General features: G+C 40.1%; 1 protein-coding gene across 4 annotated transcripts in view; it reads left to right on the top strand.

The window, feature by feature from the left end:
* LOC112160343 (A-kinase anchor protein 13) overlaps window positions 1-27,049 on the top strand; it is a 145,348-nt gene that overhangs the window by 41,581 nt on the left and 76,718 nt on the right. For all 4 annotated transcript variants that reach the window (XM_036211357.1, XM_024294791.2, XM_024294790.2 and 1 more), the window contains exons 3-9: window positions 1,426-1,582; window positions 6,807-6,970; window positions 7,122-7,293; window positions 14,283-14,466; window positions 16,696-16,867; window positions 18,480-20,172; window positions 26,058-26,134. In XM_036211357.1, coding sequence (XP_036067250.1) covers window positions 1,426-1,582; window positions 6,807-6,970; window positions 7,122-7,293; window positions 14,283-14,466; window positions 16,696-16,867; window positions 18,480-20,172; window positions 26,058-26,134 — 2,619 coding nt within the window. The remainder of the gene's footprint in view (window positions 1-1,425; window positions 1,583-6,806; window positions 6,971-7,121; window positions 7,294-14,282; window positions 14,467-16,695; window positions 16,868-18,479; window positions 20,173-26,057; window positions 26,135-27,049) is intronic.

The raw sequence follows: 27,049 nt of genomic DNA, 5'->3' as shown, positions 1-27,049 counted from the left end.
TTAAAGAAACGACGTGTTCTCGTGGTCTTGGGATGATCATAAAGTAAAAGAAATCTTCCAACACCACATGACTGCGAGTAATTTTCTGCACCTAAACAAAGATCAACCTATTTGTAGTGTACCATCAACGGGAAGACACCTGAAGTACAGTGGAATCAACAATCAATAGTGTTATCAATATAATTAACTCTAGTTTGGCGGGCCAGATGAAATAGCTTAATGGGCCGCATTCGGCCCCCGGGCCGTGGTTTGCCCACCTCAGCTCTAGCCCCTAAAAGACTGTAGTGCGAGACTATAAAATACCAACCCCATATAGGATGTCACCCATTTGCTAAAGTAAAAACCATTGACTGTATATGGAGAACTGGACAGAGCGGGTTTGACATCATCCATAGAAAATTCCTTACCTTTGACTCCATCAAAACGAAGCCATTTCAGTCACCTTTTTCTGTAATACGGTCGTCGCCATGTTGGAGTCAGACAACAGTGATTGGTCCGGTCTGACTCAATGTTTCCATGGCAACTACTGCCACCAATAATGAGTGAGCTTGATGGAAGTCCATCCCCCTACCTCTAAAAGAGGAGAATCTGTCATTCAAGGTGGGGGCCAGCGGGCACCACATGCTTTAACTGAGGCGTCTGATTGGTCAGTTTATAACATGAATAAATTGAGATAAAGAAAAAATAATGAAAAAAAAATTAAGATTAGCAAGAAGAAGTTTAGAAAAATGTATCTGAGCAAAAATTGTTATTCTGACGTGAGTAATAGCTATTTATTTCTCTGTAGAAGTTTGTGGAATTAGCAGATACTTCCTGTTTGGAAGCGAGGTGGGAGGGGTCACTCAGTCCAGTTCTCTATATACAGTCAATGGTATCAACCTAAGGAATACTTTGCGAAACTCTTTATGAATCCACTGTATTCTGATGATTAAAGCTTGAATGATATAATAAATTACTTTTACACATATTTTTGAATAACAAATTGTTCAAACGCAATGGATTGTGGTTCATATTTGCCATTCTAGTGAGCATTGATGCATACTGGTTTCTGGGAAATTAGCAGGTCTCTTGATTTGGGAAATTTGTATTTGTACTCCCCCCAAAAAATAGTGATGTATCCCCTATATAGTGCATTAAGTAGAGTGCGAATTCGAACATACTGTATGTGATGTTGCTCTTTGGCAAGCTAGACTTTGATGGTGCAAGAATTTCATTTTTAAAATGTACAAACACTCATCCTAAATAAATTCTATTATAAATCCACAACTATTTTATTGTCACCACTAGATCTAAGTAAATGTTAGACTATTTTCCAGTTCTAGTATTTTGAAAGTTTGACTCATTTCTTATGTGATGAAACGTGTAACATCTGCTGCTTTCATAATCTGAGCGCTCCTTCCTCTTTGTGTTGACCTCCGCCTGCAGGGTCACTGCGTTGTCACGGTGCAGCTCGCCGATGAAGAGCTGCCGGCAGACGATGAGGAGGATGTGGATTATTTCCTGCTGTTTGCTGGCAGCACGCAGAGACACCTGACCTCCACCCTAAAGAGCAGCCATGACACCTTGCAGGCGATGTGTCCCGGTAAGAAGCCCCGCCCACCGTCCCCTGCTGCTCCCTTGTAGCCTGACATGGGTGGACAGCTCCACCTACAGTACTCGCTTTCTGCTTAATCCAATGTGATGCATTTTAAAGGGTATGGATCATTTTATCATCTGTGGAGGCATGTTTAGCTCCTGTGACCTCTGTGCAGTCAAATCAATAAACCAAATTTATAGCCAACCCATAAATCAGCAAATATCAAAGAAAATAAATAATCCGAGTTTGAAAAAGAACTCATCAATACTGAAAAGAATTGCTTCCTCAGATTACTTTACAGTTTTGATTTGCTGGAGCCTTTGAGTACCATGATGCATTACTGATCTCTAATGAGCGTAATGTGTCGACCCTCACGTAACAGAAAACCTTTTCTGGAGTTATTATTTCTAGCAAACACATTCAAATGATAATCTTCTGACTTCGCTTTTAAATGAATGAATGAATGCTCTTCTTGTTGAGCTTTTGCTGCCATTTTTATTTGGAAATGAGTTTGTCTCACAGCTCCTCAAAGCTGATGAATGAGTAACCAGTGAAAGCGCAGTGACTAAAGGTCAGCCTGAACCGTGGACAGGAAACCCTCATTTGTTCATTTTACTTTATTAAAGGTGGATTCCTAATATTTGCAGTCATGACTTACCGGTTTAAAAGGGCTGGTTAAATAGAGATTAAATACAGTTCTGGTTTGGCGACTCTTGAGTTTACTTCTCAGGCAGCGGAGCCACCACCAGTGTGTGGATGTGTGAAGAGGTCTGTGACTCTAAAGCACTTTAGGTCTTCGAAAGAAGGTAGAAAACTGCTATACAAGTATACAGCATTTACTATTTACTAAAAAGTCTCTGCCTACTCTTCCCCTCCCTGCCAGAAACTACCTTTCCCCTCCTACAGTTAATAAAAGATTTAGCTAAATGCTAAAATCAACCAAAATTCTTTTTTATAAATAAATAAATAATAATAATCTTTATTTATATAGCACCTTTCAAGATAAAAATCACAAAGTGCTTCACAGTAAAACACAGAATATAAAAACAGAATTAAAAAAAAAGGAAATTAAAAAAAAATGTTTTTAGCTGCTTTTTAAAAGAAAACACTGAGTCTACAGATCTGAGGCTGAGAGGAAGTAAAATTTAAAGGTACATGAAAGAAGGACTGACAGCTACGGAGTACTGCACTTTATCCGTGTTGCTGTTGTTTATTTAGACGAATAAGTCAGTCAATATTCTAAATTGGTTCAGGTTTGACTGTGTATGACATCCAGCTGTCAAAAACTTAAAACAGCTGCTTAAATTGTTGCAGTTCATATAAGTTGTAATGTATACAAGTATACAAGAGTTCTATTTAAATGTGATTCTGCATTAAGTGCCAAGAACTGTGCACTTGAAAAAAATCAACATTTTTTATGGTATTTCTCTTTGCAAAATAAATAATCATGTGTAGAAAAGTAGGAATTCAGGTTTATTTTTTCTTGCTCAATACATATCGAACCGTGAGCAAACTGTATGTTTGCATCCCTAGTCACCAGAGTATAACCAGGATCCTGAGCTAACACTCGGTCAACCAAAACATACACTACTGAGTAAATGAACATCTTTATAAACTCACAGGCGTGAATTTTCTAAACTCTTAAGGAACCATTTGTGACCTAAAGCACAGTTTTTTCATCTTACCTTGTTCTTCTTCTGGAATAATATGTAATGCTATAGTGCGATCGCCACCTAGTGGCCAAACTGAAACATTTTCCTGGAGAGGCAGAACAATGTTTACAATGTTAATGATCTGAACATTTTTGCTAGAGATTCTCCTTTACAGAAACCATGTGACACTGTATGATATTAACAATCTCATTATTTCACTGATACATTTTACAGTATGTGAACTGGATCAGATTAATATAAATATATTCCAATTATATAGTAGATAATTAATGTATTTCTATACAAATGTGTCTAAATGTGTAAACTCAGAATTGAATTTCATTGAAGAATTGAAAAAAAAATAGAATTGAATCGATCCAACTTTTGGCGAATCAAATCCTTTCTGGAAATTATAATAGATGCCCAGCTCTAATTAACTGTTTGCATCACCTTTCACAACCCTGAAGGCCGTCTGACTGTCTCCGTCTACATTCATGACCATGCCAACGGTTTTCTAACAAGTCGGGTGCTGGCATAAAATCTGTTTATGCGTCTCTGTCACACGGTGGCAGTTCTATTTGTGACTCTAGCAGTCCTGAGAGCTCTCTGTTTTGTCACTCTCCTGCTAGCTAACAACCCCTCACATCCCTAACCTATCATTACCGGTGAAACATAAACGGCGAGCAATATCAGAGGCATCCAGCTGTACAGTTTAAGCCAGCTCAGACGAGTTTGTGGCCGGCCGATTGTTGTTTCTATCTCACAACTACTAACTTCACTTCTCAGAAATGCTATTTTTCTTTATATAAGTCCTCAATCATAAGAAAATATCTCCACAAGAATGTGTTAAAAGCACCAACTTTCATGGGAGTGGGTCTTTACCAGCAGTCCTTGCTGGCCTTTGGCCTAATGTCGTGCAGAGCTTTGAGACGGTTTAGTTAAAAATAGCTTTTCCCATCAATGCAGGTGATGGAGCCAGACTGTCCTTCACTGCATGTGAGGCAGTGCAAGAGCTGCTCACCAGTCTGAAGTTTGAGATCACCAGCAAAGGCGTGGGACTAACCGGAAAGTGCGGTCTAAAACGGCGTGTGAATGGGTTTTGATGGAGGATTCTGTTGTTGCGTGTGAAACGCGCGACACGCCAAACGGCCTTATCTCATTAAGGGCTCGGCTGAATTAGGCGTGTCTGCTGGGGGATGAGAGGAGGTGTTACATTCTCCCAACAGATTAGCCGCGCCTCGTTGCTCCTCCATCCGGCTGCTCTGAACCTCCAAGACCCCGACGACCTCTACAAACCTGTTGGGCAATTTCCACTAGACTGTATAAAAAAATAGTTAATTTGTGCAGATTTGTCTCTGATTTGTTTGTTTATTTATTTATAAAGCTGTGTTGTTTATTTCCTGTAAGACAGCTTTGAGTTCAGCATCAGTCATCCACGTTTAGTCCCTGATTTGCATACATTTGTGTTGAAGTGAAAGCAGGTTGTGTTGTTTTTTGCAGCTTTACTTGGTACTGCAGGGTGTGGGGGGATTAATAGAGAAAATGTCTGATTAAGTTTAGTAAAAATCCATTTTATTTGAACAAACCGGGTCTGCATCAGCAGAGCAACTTTGCACCCTGTTGTCACAAATTATTGTGCAAAATTATCCTAAAATGAGCTCGCTCTTTGACAGAGACATTTGTGAGCTGAAAAATAGATAGTTAATTGAACAATTTAGGTTAATTTGATTGGCCCCGGCTCAAGGCTTTCTGGGTGGAATTGGCATATTTCCCCTGCGTCTGTGTGGGTTTCCTCCGGGCGCCGAGGCTTCCTCCCACCATCCAAACACAAGTGGATTAATTGGTAATTCCTGACAGGCATTGATTTGGTAAATTGCATAATGAACTGAGGTTTGTTGAAGTAAAAATCACAGGTGTTTGTAATAAAATTAACATTTACTTGTTGGAGTTCCTCAGAGCCGTGACATCTGGTACAAAGAGCCGCACCGCGCCAAAACACTGAACCGGGGCAGACGTGTTTATGAAGAGAGTCATCAAAATAACTCATGGAAGGGTCATGTTTGGATTTTCTGCAATTACATTCCCAACATTCATTTAGAAATGAAAAAAATCAAGTATTTTAGATAAGTCCTTATGCTGAAACTCTTAAAAAGACAAATATTATTTTATATTTTTTTTTCTTTTGCTGCTAATCTATTGCTTTAGAGCTTCATAGCTGCATAGAAACAAAAGAAGCTCCTCTAAAAAACACAGACACTTTTTTTTAACATACTCTTTGATTATTTGGTTTTGTTGCATTAAAATGTGTTTTTTTTAATATATATATATATATTTTCTGGACAAAGATAGAACATTAAGAACTAAATAGTAGAGCCGTGAAAGTTAACGCATTAAAACATGTGAATAATTGAAACAGAATTAACGTGTTAATATTTGTTAACGCCCTCCTGCGTCCTGCCGTGCGGCGTGATAAGACTCCGTCTAAAATAAAGTTAAACTTTTTTAATTTAAATCAAAGAGATAATACGGCATTTATTTGTAGTTTTTGGACAAAAGTGAAAGATCTACTGTGATGGGCGGAGCCTAACGGAGCTGTCTGCTGCTACAAATCGAGGAAACCGACCATTATTTATTTATTTTTTGGGGGTGGGGACCAACATTAATTTTTCCACATAAACGAGCATCAGGGTTGTCTCAAATTTGTGGAAGCTACGCGGTTCACTGCAAAAGTCCCGCCCACCGCTATTACGGCAGGTGAGCGGTCCAGAGTGGACAGACATGGATCAAACTTCTCCCCAAAAGTTTCTTTTATTATTTTTCACAAACGCAATGAGAAAAAAGTAATAGAAAAAACAGAATTCCAGGAATAATGTCAAATAGCAGCTCTTTCGAGAGAAATTCTTATATCTGGTAGCAAAAGTTCCAGAGGGTTAAAAAATAAAATTTCTAAATGTAAAATTTTTCATTTGATTTCATATTGTGATTATTTGCAGATAATAAGTGGCTTGCAAATGCTGTAACTAAGAAAAAAAAGAATCACGATTACTTTTTTCCAATTTGTAATTATTTTTTTAAAATAAACAAATTCCTGCTTCTGTAGTGAGATTAAAGTACAAAACATGATTTAAAGGTTTTGTTTTTTGCATGTAAAATCTTTGCAGAAAATATGTTTCTTTATTTAACTTTCATACCTATAAATTTTATGCATAATTTTTATAAAAGCATTTTTTCAACAAACACATAAGCAGCAACCAAAACAAAAACCTCCCCAGCCACCTGCCGGATTTACAAAAAAACTTACATTTAGGTTACCACACGGTGGCATTTTGGGAAATGTGTCCATAGTCTTTAGTGGACATTTAAAACGACATTTAAACATTGGAGTATTCCATCCAATGTTTATGTTGTGACCTGGGTATTAGTATTTGAATATCCATAAAACATACAACACAAATGTCAATCCGATTTGTTCTTATTTGTAGTGACATCAGTGGAAAACGATGCTGTTTGTTGTCTGCTCCTCTCTGCTCTCGTTCCGTCTTGTCATGCCTCGTTTTTGTGTCCCGCCTGTCTCATAGCTCATAACTGCTGCGAGGTGGTGTCGGTCACTTTGTGCTCAGCCACCCGGGATATCTGCGGGGGCTCGGGGGATCTGCAGGGCCGCCCCGTTCGCGTTGCTCCGTTGGCCGAACATCGATTCTGCTTCGTCCAGGATTTGGCTTTTGACATGGCCCAGTTCCTGGTAAGCTGAAAACACACGTGATGAAGAGCTGAACACTTTCAAATATGACTGTTGTGATGCGTTATTATTTTCCCTCCATCTTTAACCCAAAAGCATCAAGTTAAGGTTTGTTTCTCTGTATCCTCATTAAAATGCGACTCCTCTCTTGCAGGTGAGCACAGCAGGCAGAGCGGACGGCCTGGACGGAGTCCTGCTGCTGGACGAGTGTCAGATTCCCCTGCAGGAGTGTGAGCGCCTGGATGAGAGCTTGGCGCTGGCTCTTCATCACCTTGTACTTCCTCCAGGCTGGAGCTTACTGGGGAGCAGGCGGACCAACAGCAGCGGTGAGGCTGGAGGCCAGCGAACTGTCTGGATGAGGTTCAGAACACTTAAGGAGGTCTGGGCTATGGGCTCCCCCAAAATTTGAACTTTTTTTTGTTTTCAGTAGCAGCTTTGCTCTCTGAGAGTAATAAGTCAAAAGCTGCAGGATACGGGTGAGGAGGGGGATCTGACGTAAAACGTTCATACCTCGATAAATCGAGGGATTCATTTGTCATCTTTAACATTTGGAAAACATAATTGGAGAGTACAAGAAGTGGAAATTAAGTACAAGGACAGGGCAAAACCACAATGCAGCGCTGTTGCATATCTGACATACTTCCCTGTAGAAATGGAACAGCCAGACGAGGCCTGAGGAGCGTTTGGCTAAACCCTCAAACGTGTTTATTCGTTGTTTCCTCCCATCGAGCAACTTCACATCAGTCCTGAAGCAGAAGACCGGCTCAGAGCTGGAGGAATCCTATCAAAGGAAAACTGGAAAATTCTGGTATCAAAGCTGCATGTTTAGATGAACGAGGAGGAGGAGGAAAACCCTCTGGGAATGAGGGAGGATGTTAGGTGGAGCTCCCAGAAGTTTGACCTCCTGTGCTGATCCATAAACAGCATGGAAGGGTTATGACATCCTCAGATGCAGCTCATAAACCTCCTTCAGCCGTGTGAGTTATAGCTCATGTCAGAGCAGGTCGGAGCCTATATTTACATGATCTGAAGCACGTTTCCTGATGGATTTACATCAGACCGAGAGTCCACACGGAGCCCCGCGCCGCCGCCGCCGCCGCCAGCAGAGGCAGCTGTTTGAATTGTGAAGAATGGCCTAATCAGCGCAAACAAACACACTTTTATTGAAATTAAAATGGCAGCCTCTTCCAGCACTTGACTCAGATGACTATAATCAGTTAAAGGAAGCTAAATGAGCTGATATGGATGATGAACTCTGTGAGGTAATTGCTCTTTGTGAAGCAGAATAAATAAGACTTCTGGGAGTAGTTAGAGCTCTGCCTCTGCCTCCGGCTATTGCTCAGATAATGGCTTATGGTTTCATTTGGAATTTGGAAATCAAACCATGTCAGTTAAAATTGACCAAAAAAGGGATAAAAATGCGTGAAATTTCAAACATTTTTAGTTTTGTAGCTGATTAGCGAAGGGAAAAAAATTGGTCTCACAGTCAGGATCTCGTTAAATTCATCGACTATATATGAGAACTGGACTGAGTGACCCCCAACAGGAGGTGGTTCCAAGAAGTCAAAATCACATTAGCATCTATTAAGAATCAAACAGCTATTACTCTGTCATTCTATTCGTCAGATTAATCATTTTTGCTCTGCTATCATTTTTTTATAATATTTTCTCCCTAATCCTATTTTTTGTAGTGGAAGTTCTTCTAGTTATAAATTGACCAATCACATGCCTCGTTAAAAGTAGGCGGTACTCACCGGCCCCAATGTCCAGCATTTGAAAAGTTTGATTGACAGATTGTCCTCCTTTCAACTGGCAGGGGTGTGAGCTTACATTTGATTGGTGAGTGTGGTTGCCATGGAAACTGTGACTCAGACCGACTTGGACGAAGTTCTGCTCACTGACAATGTCTGGCTCCAACATGGCGGCAAAAAACCCCAGAATTTACTTAATTTAGTTGGAGCCATTTTCTCTGGATCACACTCACTCTGTCCAGTTCTCTATATACAGTCAATGGTTAAATCCAGCGAACTTTTTGTAGTGGAAAATGTACGTGCTTTTAAAAACTGAACACACAGCAGCTCCTTTGTGTTGAAGTGAATTGTCACAACGCTGATGGATGAGGCAGACTGCAGCCGCGGTGACTGATTTGTGCTCTAATAGACTCCGCTCCTCAATATGTCACCCCTCCAGTACGGAGCTGGAGCAGCCCTGAACTGTGGGGAGTGAGGAGGAGCGGCGCTGAGCTCTGCCTCCATCAGATCTGTCAGATGAGGGATCGCAGCGAGGGGATGGCGGTTTATCTCAGTCATCCTGCACACCATGGACGCACAACCAGTTTTTTTGTCTGCTGAGATATAAAAATGCTTAACGAATTCCGTACAAATGTCAAAACTAGAAAAGTTGCATTACCTGCGATAATGCTAGAGTGAATGCTTTTTGCTAAAAGTAATCACTAAAGATCCTGAAGCTTTATGCTGAAAATGGTGTCGCAATTTACTTTAATTGATGAAGGGATTTGCTGAAAATGCAAAAGCTATGTGCAACATGTTAAAAGACTGGACATTTGTTAAAGAACTATGAAAGAGTGCTCAAGTTGACCTAAATTTCTGAAAAAAATATAGTAAAATTGCTTAAAAATCCCTAATACATGCCAATTTTGCAAAAACAGTCTGTTCCTTAAATTTGAGCTAAACTCCAAATTAGCCCCAAAAAAACCTCAGTAGATGACATAATTAGCCAATAAAGCTAACACGTTGCTTAAATACTAGCTAGACTCCAAAATAGTCTAAAATCATCAATAAACTATATTAGTCAAAAATATTTGCCTGTTGCTAAAATAGAAGCTAAACTCTAAATTAGCCAATAAAATCGTCAGTAGATAATAAATTAGCCATAAAAGTTAGCATGTTGCTAAAATGTTAGCTAAACTAAAAAAAAGCATAAAAAAAACAAATTAGCCAAAAAAACTAAGTATAAATAGGTATAAAATATTAGTTAAACTCTACACTTTTTGAAAATTACTATAAATTAAATATTATGAAATATAAATTGAAAAAAACTATAAATGATTAAAACATAGCCATGAATATATTTAAAGGCTTGTTGCTAATCTTACAATTTTGAAATTTGAAGACTTCTTATTCATTTTGCTCGAAATTTAAAAAGCTATAAAGTTTATGAATACCAAAAATACAAGCAGTAATGATACTATGATTGCTGAAATTGTTGAAAGTGTGATTTTTTTTTTTTCTTTTTGCCCAAAAATGTACGTAAAGGAGCAGGAGAATCACTATTACAGCATTCACACATGATTTCTTATTCATTAAACAACTCCTAAAAGGCTAAATTTGTGAAGTGATAAACTTTTTTTCCAATTATTCTAGATGTTTTAAGGTTGTAAAGGTCCTCACTACAAGCTTTATAGACTTTTCTCAAACAGACATGAACATTTTCACACTTTTCCCTCTTGTTTAAACTCTCAAAGTTCAAACTTTAATAGAAAAGTACGTTCAGTTTTATAGAATCAAAAGAAAGATCTGATCACGTTTGAAGATTTATGTTAATTTTGCTAAGTGAATGTTTTCTGTACAGGAGACACAGCATGGAGGCAGTTGATTGACAGTGGTTTACAGCCAATCAGAGGGGGGGGCAAGTCCATATTTCAGAATCAAACGTGCACACGCTGATGTTTGTGTGCATTCTACAGAGCAAAAGTCATAATCCAGTCCTCCTGATCTCTAGTTGGGTCACATTTCTTTTATCCTTGGCAGCTTTCCTGCTCCTAACCTGTTTGGCAGATTTTTGTTTTTGCTTTCAGTCTCACTTTATTCATTATGGTGAGTAATTATGGCGACTGGAGGTTGTTTCTGGTTAAAAAGCAGCTGATTGAGCCTCTCAGTGGAGAACTTTAGAGTCTAAGTGAGTCAAAGAGGAGGTGTTAAAGACATAAAGTGTTTTCTTTAAGACTGGGGGGATAAATCTGCTGAAAGAGTGAAGCCCCTCTGCATTAAGAGCAGTTTTACCTTTTGTTTTGATGCTAGCGCAGCAGGTGAGCACATTAGCTAATAGGTTGCTGAGCAAAAAAATGCAGCATCATGATGATCTTTAACCCTGGAGAACTCCAGAGCAGGTTTCTGTTGGGATTTTTATGGTAATTTGTTTGTTTGTTTTGGGTCGCAGTAATCAATAGCAGCCAAAAATATTAAGTACAATTAATAGAAGAGATTAAAAAATATATTAATACAATGAAACAAAGGCAAATATCACCTTTTTTTGTTTTTTTAGGCAGCACTTGACATTTCCCCGAGTCATCTGACAATATGCGATGACTCAAGGAATCAAACAGACAATTTTTTCTGTTTTTTTAAATTTTTTTATTTTATTTTTTATAATAAATGTTATTAGATAATGGGAAATCAAAAATGAAAAACAATATCTGGCTCAACAACATCTTGTTAATCATATGGCATCACCTACTGTAAAACATTTTGAAAAAGATTAAAACTAACAATTTGTAAAGGTTAGTGGTGGTTTTGATCCAGGCTGAGTCAGAATTTGCATCTCTGGAGTTTTGACAATAAAGTCCCATTTGTTATTATAAGTCAGAGGTTTTTTCATAGTTTATCTAGGGGGTGCAACTTATCAGTTGTGACTTATTTGTGATTTTTTTAAGCATAAATAATCTCATATATTTGTTATTTTTCCCACTTTTGCTGCTAAGAACCACTAGAAGGCGCTGTATGTGTTTATCAGTATGTGCCACAAACAGTGATTGAAGAAATGTCGTCCAAAACAAACAGGGAGGAGAATCTGATTGTTTTCCTATTAAACTTTAACATTTATATTATTTTCGTCTAAATATTTTTCTTTTTTTATTTCGGACTAATGCGGGACAGAAACACTGGGTTACAGACAGAAGAACTGGTAAAAGCAAAAAACTTGAGCATCTAGTTTATGAAAATATTTTTTGATAAGCATCGAAAATCCTGGTTTGGTGGATTTGTTCTGAAACGTCAAATTTTTCTCCTAATAGTGCGACCTATATATGGTTTTCTTCTTCTTGATTAGACCTTTTTTCCTCCTGCGACTTATAATCTACAGACAGTATAATTTCCCTTTTTTAAGTTTGAGTTTCTTCCTTTTTCAACCAGTTTGACTTCCATGCTGATTGTGTCAAAGTGCTGCAAAGGGATCCGGTTTTCAGCGGTAAAGCGTTTCCTGCTGATGTTTGGCATCTCGCATTCCTGCCCGGCAACACTTGGCAGCTGGATCATTACGTTCTACCGGCGAGCTCGAAGTTTGTCGGGGCGGGGCGGTTCCGACTGGCCCTCTGTAAATGGACTGTAACCTCTCATCAGCAGAAGGAACCAGCGTGATTCTGCTGATAAAACAAAAGGAAAACACCATTTTAGGGTCAGTCTGGGTTGTGTTTGAAACCTTTACTGGCCCGGTTTCAGTTTTCTAAAACATGGAGCCACAAAAAGGGATTGTTAACCAACATTTCACATTTGATTTGTTTTAAGTTTTTCAGATGTTTACAGTGAAAGAATTATTAAGAAAACGGAAATTAATTAAACAAATATTTACACAAATTTCTGCCCAGCAATGATTGGAGACTGGAAATGAAGCCACTTCTGTGGTTTCACACAATAATTCTCTTACAGTGAACAAAACAAAGGCTGGCTAGTACGTATCAGGAACGATCCCAGGATTCCAAATTTCTCTGGAGAAGTTTGAAGCAACCTTTACTTTGGGAGGACATGCCCATTAAATCTGAAATAAAGCATGAAGACATGAAGCTTTGAGGATAAAATTTACTTTCGATCCTGAAGAAACGTCTGGTCCAATGAGCTCCAAGGCTTAAAAACAAGAGGAAAGTCCGCCTAGACTGTATAAGAGAACTGGACCGAGTGAGTGTGATGTCATCCCAGCACATCGGTTTACTTCCAGCTCCAATGAAATAAAGTCAACTCAGTTGCCATTTATTTTGTGATACAGACACCAGTGAATGGTCCAAATCGGTCTCAGTCATCGTTTCCATGGCAACCACACTTGGTAAGCAGGTGGAGCTTGTTGGAAGGCCACGCCCCTATCACTTAAAAATGATTCTGTCAATTAAATGCTTTAAATATTCAACATTAGACGAGCTACTTTCATCGAAGCATCTGATTGGTCTGCTGGAATAACGTCTATTGAAGAAAAAACGTCATGCAAAAAAATAAAAAAAATATTTTTTAAAAAGTATCACAAGCAAGAATTGTTTTTCTGACAAATAGAATGACTGAATAATAGCTATTTATTTCTCTATGAAAGTCTATGGAATTTTGGCTTCTTCGATATTTCCTGTTTGGGATACAAGGGGGAGGAGTCACTTAGTCCAGTTGTCATATACAGTCAATGGTTGGACCTCATAGAAAGTCTGCTATAGAAAACCTCTGCACAAAGGTGGAGAGGGTAGTATGTCCAGGTCTCTATATACAGTCCAAATAGCAGTACACTTTATACATTAAAAGACTCTGTAGTCTTTATTGCATACATTTTTCACATGTCGTTTCTGATCTTTAAAGTCTGCTTCGTTATCTCTAGTTTTATTTTGGTAACTTGACATTTTTACGACCCGTAATTACTGTTACAGCATGTAAATACGTTTTATCGCGATTAATTTCCCGGTGAACTTTTGACATTGTGCTCTTTTGAACTGTGCCAGTCAAAGGGACGGAACAGCTGATTGGTCAATAGAAATGTTCTCATCTTCTCTCCCAGGAATCAGGGTCTTGTTTATTTACCGAGTCTGATCTTTGGAACAGTCCGGCTGAAGGACCGCTCCAGTAACCTGTTGTCGTGACATGAAGACTGTGGCTTCATGAATCTGTGTTATTGTTTTAGTGTGTGTTTAATAGGCAGAGTTTGTGTGTTTTATTGTGTTATTAGTAGCCTGGCTGATATATGAAGTCAATAATGGACTAAATGAAGAGTGGGAGTCTGCTGAGCTGCTGCCTGGCTCACCTCTGCTGAAGCTATGCGATATGATTTAGCTGCAGCGTTATTGTTTTCATTTGCTTGTTTCATTAGGAGAACAGCCACTGTAGATGCCAAACGTCAGGGAGTGTTTTCTAATTGCGTCCGCCAAGAGGCAGTTTAAACGATGGATGTAATCCTGAGTAAGAACACAAATGGTCTCTGGACCACAGTGGGTCAGTCACATGCTGGTTTCTCATGCTGCCAAGAGGTGTCCTGTTGGCTCCAGCATCAATCTGTCTGTTTGGATCTGCGTGTTTCCCTCTTTGAGCGTCGCCGTTGTGTCTCTCGCCCTCAGAGTTGACTCCTCAGGAGACTCTGCTCCATTTCTCGGCGCGCCGAGGCCTCGTTCGGGTGATGCGGTACTTGCTGCGGCAGCCTGGAGCCAGGGAAGCCCTTGGCCTGGCCAACAGAGAAGGCCTCACTCCCTCAGATATTGCAGCATCTCGAGGCCACGAAAGCCTCGTTGAGCTTCTCGCACAGTAAGTAAACATTTTTTTTCATATCCAACGAGGCAGTCTGATATATTTTGATAAACTTTGTATATATATATTTTTTGAAAGACCCACTTCAATGAAAATAGTGTTTTTGTTGTTTTAACATGTTCTTATGGCATTTTTCAGTTTATGGAGGACATATATAAAGAATTAAGTATTTTCTATATATATATGTCCTCTATAAAAAGAAAAATATAATTCTTTATTCATTTGTTCATTTAGCTTATTTGTTTTGGAAGAATATCTAGGCCTCCCTCTGTGGTGTTTTCAACACTCCAATGCATCTATACTTGGGAATTTCCAAGCAATTGAATGTGAATATAAAACCTCTGCTTTGAGTCTGTTTTTTCCTCGTCTTCCTACCTTTTTTTAACCTTAAAACTGTCCCTGAGTGTTTGTTTTGCTGCTTTTTTGTCCTTAAAGTTTTAAAGAAGCAGCAACCACACCACACACCTCTCCTTCTCCTCTCCTCCACCAAACTTCCACAGGAGATGTGTCAGGAAGGAGGGGCACATCACCAGACAAAATTATGATTATGTTAAAATTTTGAGTTATTTAATTTATGGTTTTAATTAGTATTTTTTTTTTTTTTTTTTTTTACATTTCACACAAAACGAGTGGTGTGTTAGACTGCTAAAAAGAAAAAAAAATCATTACAATTTGGTGCCCCTTCCAGCAGATGGCAGCCTAGGCAGCCGCCTAGCTCACCTATGCCCTGGCTGGGTGGGACTCAAGCTGCCTCCTCTGAGCTCTTAGCAACAGGGAGAGAGAAGGGGGCGGGGTTGCTCCACACCAGCAGTCCCGCCCACATCTCAAAGGTGAACTTCTAATGATTTTCTGCTGCTCTGCAGAAATTATGTCCTTTGTCCTTTATTTGGGCTAAAAGCGGCACAATCCTACTTAAAAGACCCCTGGGAATGCTTTGAAAATAGATCAATAGATGATCGAAGTGGGACTTTCACATCTTCTTGCATAATGTAACAATGATAATGTACAATAAGATTACTGAAGAAATGTGTAAAGCTTTGGTGAATTTATCACTTGTGTTTATCAAAAGTGGACAGTCGTTTTTTTGTGCGGTGTGATTAGACGCAAATGTTAAACGCAGCAAAAATTCTTGCACTGTTTTTGACCTCCCCATATGTTTTGTTACCCCATAAACCACAGTATGCATAAAAATACAAATAAATGAATGAATAAACGAACCAAACAATGTTTTTATCTGGATGCGTGCGTAAATGCTGGACAGGTGTTGTTTTTTCCTCTATAGATACTGTCACTTTTCTCTTCAAAAAGCCTCCGTCATTCTCACAAAGCATGCATTCTCAGTCATCTAAGTACAGATTTGGTTGCCCCCTCTTTGATTGCAGTGTCTTTTGTCTCTAGGAACAATAGAAGTGTTCAGATAACCTCACCATGAAGCCCCGCTGCTTCCCCGCTCGGCTCCCTCATAGTTGAGGGCAAATAGAAATGTTGTGGGCTCGACAGTATTGTTCCAGAGGAATCCAGGCGGATGGGGAGGCTGCACTGCCGCACAAAAGCTTCTGTCGAGCGTCTTCTGACCTCCGGCAGCACCTCTCCAGCATCTCGTTTGGCACAGCTTTCCTCCAGCCCAAACGCTCTGACACTTTTTAAAGCCGGTCGAGCGCTCCGACGTGCTCTGTTTGAAGTTTTGAAGGCACAATAGTGAGACAAATGAGGTCAAATCCGCTCATTCCTTTGTAGTGAAACATTACATTTCATAGGGGGAACGCTGCGTTTTTAGTACATGAAATGAGACGCAGCTTAAAGTCCTCTTTTAAGTGGTGAAGACTTCCACTCTGTGTGTTTTTGTTACAGACTTAAATGGGAGCTTCTTCAGTTTTAAGTGTTGCTTTAAAGCTCCCAGCTCCGTCTTTATGTGTTTATAATTTCATTTAGCTCATGAGAAGTGAAGTCACTCTCTGCCTGGCGGGTGACCTCAGCCCTCCAGGCTTCAGCGCTGAAGCAATCCGCCCAGGATTACGCAAACAGATCTGCTTCACTGGGAGCTGCTAGCTCTCACAGCGCTATCTCCTTCAGAAGACGGACTGTACACACTGTAACGGGCGGGAAAACTCGCCAAACAGGAGTTTCCTGGAGGTTCTGTACCGCCGGATGCGTTTTGCCGTGTTTTGCTGTGTTTTTGTCAGACCGGCTACAACATCTGGATCTTTCTTCTCCTGTTTACTTCAGGGCGGACGGGGAGATTGAGGCCGTCCAGCTGCCCTGTGCGGACGCCCGGGTGGTTTGCCACCTCCCCGCGCTGAACACGCACACTCTGACGGTGAGCTCCACCGGCGCCGCCCCCACCCTGCAGACCAGCACGGAGCAGCTGCTTCACCTGGTGTCTCATCTCCAATCGGAGGTGAGTCCTGCTCCATCATCCATGGATCGTTTTCCTTGTCACTGCCCTCACTGTGTGAATACTCAGTAATTCATTCACACTATAGTGATTCTCCTGCTCCTTTCTGTGCGTTTTTCAGCAGGTCGAAACTCAATCACACTTTTAGCTATTTCACAAATCTTGGTATCAAAACGTTCAGCTTGTTCAGGACATTACTGCTTGTATTTTTGGTATTCATTAACTTGATAGATTTTAAAATATTGAGCAAAATATTCCCCATAGGAGATGAATGACAAAGTCTTCAAATTCTAAAATTTCAAGAAGATTCAACAAGCCTTTGAATATATTCATGGGCTATGTTTCTATCTTTTATAGCAATTTTGGAGTTTAGCTGATATTTAGCAACATGCTAACGTTTTTTGCTAATATGTTATCTGCTGAGATTCTTGTAGGCTAATTTAGATTTTAGCTTCTATCTTAGCAACATGCCAACCCCTTTGACTAATTTAGTTTACTGATGAATTTTAGGCTATTTTGGAGTTCAGCTAGTATTTAAGCAATGTGCTAGCTTTTTTTTTTTTGGCAAATTTTGCATCTACTGTGGTTTCTTATGCTAGGTTGGAGTTTCACTTATATTTTAGCAACAGGCTAGCATTGTTGACTTTTAGTTTACTGAGCTAGTATTAAAGCAATGTGCTAGCATTGTTGGCTAATTTGGCATCTACTGAGGTTTTTTATGCTAGTTTGGTGTTTAGATAATATTTTAGCAACATGCTAACATTTTTGACTAATTTAGTTTACTGAGAAATTTTAGGCTATTTTGAAGTTTGGCTCGCATTAAAGCAGTGTGCTAGGTTTTGTTTTTTTTTTGTTTTGTTTTTGTTTTTTTTTGTTGTTTTTTTGCTAATTTGGAGTTTAGCTAATATTTTAACAACATGGTTTCATCATGGTTTTTGACCAATTTACTTTACTGAGAAATTTCAGGCTATTTTGGAGTTTTGCTAGTATTTAATCAACAAGCTAGCTTTTTTGGCTAATTTTGTTTCTGCTGAGGTTTTTTTTTATGCTATTTCGTATTTTAGCTTCTATTTTAGCAACAGTAATGCTTTTGACTAAAAACTTAACTTTTAAGTAATGTTTACTGAGGAATTTTAGCCTATGATCAATGAGCTAGCAATTTTTTCTGTCTAATTTGGCATCTACTGAGGTTTTTTGGGGGCTAATTTGGAGTTTCGCTCATATTTAAGCAACACATTAAATATTTTTTTCTAAATTCTCATGTATTAGGGATTTTAAGCAACTTTACTACACATTTTTCAGAAATTTAGGTCAACTTCAGTGCTCTTTCATAGTTCTTTAACAAAACTTTTTAAAATTTTACATTTTGCAAACAGCTTTTGCATTTTCAGAAATTAAAGTAAATTGTGTCACCATTTTCAGCAAAAAGCTTTAGCATCTTTACCGACTACTTTCAGAAAAAATCATTCACACTAGCATTATCCCAGGTAATGCAACTTTTCTAGTTATTTTAACCTTTCAGCTTTCAGTTTGTGTAACCAGTGGAACACCTTATGCAATCACAGCGCCGGTTCTTGATAAGACTAACAGGTCCCTCTCTTGTTATTCTGTGCAGGGACGGTCTGTTCTGGAGCTGCGTTTGGGCTCTCTGCACACGGCTGCAGAATGTTGTGAGGGCGTGGAAGCAGCCTGTCAGGAAAGACTCCAGCCGCCTGCTTCAGATCTGGAAGGCCCGGAGGCCGAGGAGAGCGGGGGAGCCGACTGCAGCGGTACTGTACCCGGGAATGCAGAGACAGACTTTTGCACAGCTTCAGAGATCCACGACCCCCAGGAGGACAGGGCGGGTCTGGGTTTGAACTCTGAGGGAGAGCCCTGCCAAACAGAGGAGGAGGAGGAGGGAAGGGAGCAGCCTGCGGTCTCCAGCCAGAGCTTGGGTGACGACAGCAAAGGAACAGTGGGTGAGGCCGAAAAGGAAAGAGACTCTGCAGGAATCCCACCAGCAGCAGTGGGCTGTGGTAAACAGGCAGAGGAAGACGATAAAGGGGAGGCTGAAAGCCGGCAAGATCTGGGAAAAGAGCAGGAAGCTGACGAAGGAACAGAGGAGAAGAACTTCACTGATGTAACAGAGACCGGCAGGGAGGGAAAGTCTCCAGTCATGGGGTTGTCCCATTCGTCAGAGGACTCTGACTCTGAGGTGACGGAAAGAGAAGATGTTGACAAACAAGAAACGAAACTCCTCCCAGATGTTGGTGACATAGAGGAGGAGGAGTCAGCAAACGCAGTCCCAAGTGACCTCCCCAGCACACCACTTACAGGCTGCGGTGATGTAAACGCGGATCCTGAATCTGTCTTGATAGAAGGCCTCCACGAGGGGGAACCTCCGCCAGACATAAACAGCCAAGAACAAAAGCAGGAAACAGCTGGCAGGGATTACTCAGCGCAGCAGGAGTGGCCTCTGGCTTCAGAACCTGATTGTCATTCTGGGAGTTGTTCTGGACCGCGGAGCAGCGAAGAGCCGGACGAGGACGAACTTCTTGAAAGCGTGGATTCAAGGACTCCTGGGGATTTGTCACAGACTGATCAGTCCGCCGAAGAGATGCCGTCTAAAAGGCAGACGGGACAGGAGCACGGCCTGTCCAGCGACGAGGACGAAGGCAGTTTTAGGTCGTTTGGAAGTTCGTCGACGGAATTGTTTCACCCCAGTCAGGACGGCGTCTCCGTGGAGGACGGCGGCGTTCCTTTAAGCACAGAAGTCCTTGAAGAAGGCAAGTCCAAGAACACAAATGATCTGCAACATCCGGATGTCAGCGCAGACGCAGCTGCAGACAGCAGTCCGGATGGCATCGAGCCTGCACTGCAGCTGTCGAGCAGAACTCAGACTTCAGAGGATTTGGGTCCTAAAAGCACCGAAGAGCCGGACCCAGAAGGTTTTATAAAGGATTTAAGTTCAGATTTAGTGAGCGAGGAAAGTCCAGGAGCGCAGGGAGACCCGAATGTAGAAGAATCAGAGGAGATTCTGTCTGAACAAAATGCATCCGTCAGTGAAGTGAGAGCTGAAGGAGATGATCAGCCAACTGTGGTGGATACAGACGCACAGAAGCCCGACCTGAACGAATCGGAGGAGACCGCAGACCAGGGTTCTCCTGAGGATCCGTCACAGGATGCAGAGGAACCCTCATGTGCCGTTGATAATGTGGAAGTGGAGCCGCCAGCTCTCACCTGCGAGGCACCAGCAGAACCTGAGAACCAGATGTCTGAAGACACGAGCGTGACTGGAGCGGCGGAGAGCTGCAGCAGCACAACTCAAGGTGGGTAAACTGGGATTTACATCCAGGTTCTACACAGACGTGCATCACAGAGCAATGTGCTTGTCAAAATGAAAATGGTGTTTTTGACATGTTCTTGAGGCATTTGTCTGATGATGGAGAATATATTGATCCCACTGATTAGTCAACATAAAACAACAGATAATACAATAAATAACACAGTGAAGTGTCTATGGCCTGTTGTAGATTCTAATTCAGGGATCTGCTACCTTCAACACTAGAGCCTCGTTTCTACTGAGCAGTCCGGACCATTCCCCTCTTGGCTGGTTTAGAATGATCCGGGTAATTCAAGTGAGCATTTCGTTTGGGCCACCAAAGCTCATGCGGGGTGTTGACCGATGACGTAGCTGTGCGTCAAAACGGTGTGACTACAGCAACGAGGCGCTGAATCAGAAATTAAAAAGATAACCGCGGAGGATAATTATAATCCGGAGCAGGTGTTTATTATGGACGCAGAACCGTCTATTGTTCTGAATTAAAAAGAAGAATAAACTCCATGTTGAGCAATACTCAAATGTTCTTCAATAAATGTTCACGATTGGACGTGTAACGGATATTCTTCGGCTGCGGGGGTTGGGTGAGACGGAAACGGGGGAGAGGTCTTCGTAGTCGTGGATTCGCCGTGTCTCCGGTCCCCAACCCCCACGAATAAAGGGGAATACCGTATGTATTATGTATTATTCTCAGAAGAAGATTGCAGGAGGCAAGGAAGAATACAGATGAAAAGAGGACAACAGTTTTGGTTTGGTTCTGAGTCGGGAAAAGTGCTCGTCGGACGCTTGCTGTTGTCCTAAAACCTTTCCGCCAATCAATGGGTTTCATCGTGTGACGACAGAAACTCCGCCCTAACGAGGTCAATTTTTCTGTGGACCTACGACCAACGGAGGACCAGAAATGGTCCTGCTTAACAGCTCCATTTTCGTAATGGAAATGCTCAAAAGCCCGGTCTGGCCCGATCTGGACCGCTCATTGGAAACGAGGTTTAAAAGAGCTGTTTGGTCCAGTTTCTTACTGACCAAAAACTAAAAAGAGCTGCCACTTAACTGTTTAGAAAAATGTGCTTTAATCATGCTTATATGACCATTAAGCCATTCGTCTAGAAAATATTAAATATTTAGAATCAGAACAGGGTTATATTTTTCCATAAATGACAACTTTAACTAAATTAAAAACCTCCTGCTGCAACAGATTTACAAGAAAACCAAGTCAAACATGGCGTTTTCCCTTATTATGAAAACACTTTGTACTATTGTGCAGCATGGATTAGAATATGTGCTCAACTTAACTAACACATTTATTTTTTATCTAAATTGTCAGGATTTTTCTAAAAGAGAAAAATGGAGGAATAAATGAGTGGTCCTGTTATTACCTGATCTGTATGTGGAACTCTATTGGTTGCACCGCTCACTCCGCATGTGTGAACCATACCTCACTTCCGCTAAAACATCTTTTATGGTAGTAAAGTTACGGTTGTGTCACTTTCGAGTATGTCTTCGGATGTTAACAACAAAAATAATCTCTTACAATGTTTATATAACACTGAAAATGTTTATCATAGTAAAATTGTTTACTTTAATGTTAAAAAAAAAAAAAACAAAAGGAAAAAAAAACATTAATTATTAGGACCGCATTATTGTATAGAAGACGACAAAAGTTCTTCTTTTTCTGTTTCGTTAGACGGCAATTTATTCCTTAAGAGGATATGGCGCCATTTACTGACACTGCATTAACTTTGTTAACACAGACTCCAACATCTGTAATAAAAACTCTTTCTAATTATACAGTGTTGAATTTGGGCAACGTTCTTTTATTTCTCCGCGCTATAATCCAGTCAGGAGATGCTCTCTGTCGTTGAGAAAAACATAAATTCTTGTGATCACGGAATTACTGTTGGGAAATGATCATGTTGTAAAGAAAGGAAGTGACGATGGAGTTCCGCGTACAGATCAGGTAGTGACAGGCTCCATGTGGCTCTAGAGTCTCAGGTTGCTGACCTGATGGTTGAAGGGAGGAAGGATCAATGAACGCGCTCCTTCCTGCAGCGAGGATGGTTGGTCCAGTGCTGCTCAGTGCCCCCACCGTCTCATGCGAAATGGGAATTCAGATTCCAGTTTCCATCGCATCCTCCTCTTGCACACTGTAGGGGACATCCTAGTAGGGAGCTGGATGTCTGTGCCAGTTTTTCAATCCTCTTCCTGTTCCTGTCGGCACATCCGCCCCTTATAAACACACTCCAGAAGAAGGCAGATGCAACAACACCAGCATAGAAAGTCGTCTTGGGCCCTTTTTGTTCAGGACATCTGTTTCAGTCCTTCAGTCCAGTCTGGTATTGAAGTAAAAACCCAGGTGTAAAAAAATTAAGATCAAAATTGCATCTCTGAGTATTCCTTTAATGAAATCAATGTGAAAAAGTACAGTTTGAAAAAGAGCCTTTTTTGAGACGTAGCAAATACTTTGGGCGGGCCAATAGCTCCCTGCTCTGAGCTCTCAGCAATGGGAAGGGGGGCGGAGTTACTTTGTGCCAATGGTCCCGCCCACAACTCTTAGGTCAATTTCTAATGAAATACTACCGCACTGCAGAAACTATGTACTAGAAAACGCCACAGGTTTATTGATTTTAGCCAAAAACAGCATCATCATAACTAGAAAAATGCATTACGTCTGTTTGAGAAGTGGTTGATCCGTTTGTTATGGACACAGTACTGTTGCTGCCTCACTTCATGCTGACCTGCTGGGAAAACCCCAAAAAATAAAAACGAGCCTCTTAGCTCTTTAGTGTCTCTAATACTCAGGGCCTCATTCTGTCAGCAGCAGTCAGGGTTCTATTTACTCATTTGTAGGTCTCTCTTGCATGTTGTAGAACAGAATATCACTACGGTCGCATTAGCAGTGCATGTTAGCAGGTCTCAGATGCTCAGCAAAACAAACAGCGGCGGCGGGAGCGAGCGGAGAGCAGGAAGTGAGACTCGGGGCTTCTCATCTTCAGGCGAACTCGCAGCACTCCTCTGTCTGCAATTTTCACTCATCTGAAATGATTGCGCTGCACCCAAGTCCAATAAAGAGAGGTCGGGGGGGCAAGGCTGGTGCTGTGCGTCACTCAAAGTGGCGTGTCGTTATGAGTCGGAGGATGTATTTACAGCATGACGGCAGTAATGTCACCGCCGAGCCACGGCCGTTGTTTCCTCAGCCCTCGAGGATCTGAGTTCATTTCTGTTCTTTTAGCTACATTAGCTTTCAGTTTAGCTATATTTAGTCTCTGGGTTGTTAAAACAGATTATTTACAGAAAAAAACAATATTTTGTTTTTCTTTTAATACATGTGTATTGCTAAATAGGCATAAATTTGTGCTAAGTGGGGATAAATGAGTTTTTTTTTAAAACTTTATTGAAAATAAACATATTTACAGAATTTATGTATGAATGCATCCAAAACAAAGTAGTGAACATGATGTTTTCTACATAGAGTTATTACAGGAAAGGACATGCGAATCAAAAATAACAAGAAAAAAAAAATATTACTCATCAAACAGTAAAGTACAAAGCTCCACTGTATATGGAAAACTTTTTGGGATCAAAGTTGATGAAATTAAGCTGTGAATTAAAAACAATGGAAAAAACATTCTTGTTCTGCAGCCGTGTATATAAAATTTTGTTTAAAAAAGTATTTAATTAATTAAATTTGATGCTTTTAACATCGAAGGTAAAAAAATAGTTTTCTTTTAGAGTACTTATATGGTAATAAGTGGTATTAAGTTATCAAGAGTGTTAAAAAAGTACATTTTGGGCACTTCTTCCCAGTACTTCAAAGGTAGTTTCTATGTACTTACCACTATCTTGTTACACATGGTGAATATCATGAAACATACAGTTTCATCGAGTAAATTCAAGGTATTTTATTTCTATTATATGTGGTAAATACCACAGTAGACACATTATCTCAACATGTAAATACCCCAGCGGGTAAAATAAAGATACTCTTCGGCTTCCATGTAAGTTTGAATCAAATAATGCCACCTAAATACACAGCAAGTACCTTCAGCCCTAGAGTACTATCTAGGGTGATTTTCACCCGAGCAAAAGTATTTGCATGATTTTCAATATGTTGGATATTTCTGAGTCTCATGGGTCCCTGGGTAAAGTCATACACGTCCCAGGAATGGGAGGACCAAAGATCAAGTCTCCAGTATCATTTTTTCTTTTTTTTTTTTTTAAGAATTTTTTTTTCTCAAATTCCTAATTTTTCAGTAATTTTCAAGCATGTTTTTAGGATCTTCCTATATTCTAATAGTTCATATACTACAATTCAAAACAAATGAAAACTACTCTAATTTATCACGTGTTGTCATATTTTTATCTATTTTTTATGACAAATACTTTTTATTAGGTATATTATATCGGATAAAAATTACCTGGGAAAAGTGAAGGTGTAACTTTTAATAGTGAAAGTGTTCTAGAGTTAAGTACCCAGAGGGTACATCAAAGTGCCAAGTAAATGTCTCTTCTGTATTCTCTAAGTACCGTACTGCATTCCTAGTAATTATATGTTTGGAGTTTATGCCACTATTCATTTTTATTTTTACAATTTATAACTCTTTCCAACTGGTTCCAGAGAATTCACAGTTATGGTAAAAGTGAAGGACAGATTGAACTTTTGCTAGGTGTCTTGCCCAAGGACACTTCGACACATGAGCGGGCAAAGCAGGAATTGAATCATCTGATCAGGAATCGACCGCCCTACCGCTGCACCACGGCAGCCCATATAAAATACATTTTTTAAAATAAAATCCCCCTAACATGCTATTGAAACAAAAACAAAAAATGGGGGAAAAAATCTGTAAAATCAAGTTAAAATACGAGAAAATATCTGAAAAATATGTTATAGCAAAATGAAAAAGTTGAGTTTAAGTTTTTACTTTCAAAAAATCCTCCGTGGCTGAAGCCCTGTTTTCCTTAGACAGCTCATTCCACAGGGCGGGATTTTGTTCTGTCGATACGATGCATATCATGATACGTATCATGATACTTTTTTTTTTTTTTTGCACATTTGAACTTAGATCGGAGGTTAAGCCTCTTGAGATGCAACATCTCATTTTCAATAGGCTCCTCTTTAAAAAACAAACAAAAAAAAATGAGAAACACAGATGATACAATATGTATCGTGATATTTCCCAAGACTGTATTTCAGTAATTCTGAACCTTTTGCTGTGAAGTTCAGCAGAACTTCGCTGACAGCATTTTGACTGAAGCTCTGTGCATGACCCGCTACGTAGCTTCACTCGTTTGTATCTGAGCCATAACGAAGCATCACAAACCATGTTTTTAGATGATACTGGCAGCAACGAGTCACAGAGTTTAGGTTTGGTACCCATCTAAAAAATAAATCTAAGTAGTACACGTCTAATAACGGTAAAAACCACAAGACGGACACTTAACACAAGCTGGTTCTCCTGAGATCTTGATGTTGTTTTGGTTGCAGGGTCAGTGTGCTCTGCTGCCAACTAGTGGTTGGAGGTTTAGGTGAAAAACTTAATGACAATCATAAATAAATACTCGTAAAAATATTGGAATTTAAATTGATACCAAATGAAAATCATGGAATATTGCCAAATTGATTTTTCCCAACACCCCTATTAACCAATAAGATAAAAACAGTCATTATAAAACCTACAGTCATTATCAATAAATATATAAATGTGGTTATTCGCATATTTGTTGGATTTATGTCATATTTTATATATTTCTTTAACTTTATTATTAATACAAAATATTTTTGGTAAAACCACGCTCCATCCCAGTTGATGCTACTTTAGTAAGTGGTTGAATCCGTGCTGGTGGACTGATTGCATGGTCTTGTGTGCATGTTTTCAGGCGACGGCGAGCCTGGAAGTGCTGGAAGCGCTGCGGGAGAGGAGGAAAACGCAGCAGAGGAGGCAGACGTCTCTGAGGTAGGACGAGCGTCTCTGTTGGACCTGTCAGCTGGCAGCTTTGGCTCTGATAGTAATGCATCCAACATCCATCTGTGGTTGCTGAAGCTTAAAAAAAAAAATAAATAAATAACTGGCAACTTTTGGAGAAGAATGCTGAAAAATGCCCACTCCAGAAAAAATGGTGTTTTTAGTGTTCTGAACACATTCTTGTAGCATTTTTCCGATGATGGAGGACATATACAGGGAGTGCAGAATTATTAGGCAAATTAGTATTTTGACCACATCGTCCTTTTTATGCATGTTGTCTTACTCCAAGCTGTATAGGCTCGAAAGCCTACTACCAATTAAGCATATTAAGTGATGTGCATCTCTGTAATGAGAAGGGGTGTGGTCGAATGGCATCAACACTCTATATCAGGTGTGCATAATTATTAGGAAACTTCCTTTCCTTTGGCAAAATGGGTCAAAAGAAGGACTTTACAGTCTCCAAAAAGTCAAAAATAGTGAGATATCTTGCAGAGGGATGCAGTACTCTTGAAATTGCTAAGTTTCTGAAGCGTGATCATCGAACAATCAAGCGTTTCATTCAAAATAGTCAACAGGGTCTCAAGAAGTGTGTGGAAAAACCAAAGCGCAAAATAACTGCCCATGAACTGAGAAAAGTCAATGGTGCAGCTGCCAAGATTCCACTTGCCACCAGTTTTGCCATATTTCAGAGCTGCAACATCACTGGAGTGCCCAAAAGGACAAGGTGTGCAATACTCAGAGACATGGCCAAGGTAAGAAAGGCTGAAAAATGACCACCACTGAACAAGACACACAAGATGAAACATCAAGACTGGGCCAAGAAATATCTCAAGACAAATTTTCTAAGGTTTTATGGACTGATGAAATGGGAGTGAATTTTGATGGGCCAGACAGATGGGCCCGTGG

Source organism: Oryzias melastigma, linkage group LG3 (genome assembly GCF_002922805.2).
Source record: "Oryzias melastigma strain HK-1 linkage group LG3, ASM292280v2, whole genome shotgun sequence".
Lineage (NCBI taxonomy): Eukaryota > Metazoa > Chordata > Actinopteri > Beloniformes > Adrianichthyidae > Oryzias > Oryzias melastigma.
This window is presented reverse-complemented; position numbering and strand designations above follow the sequence as displayed.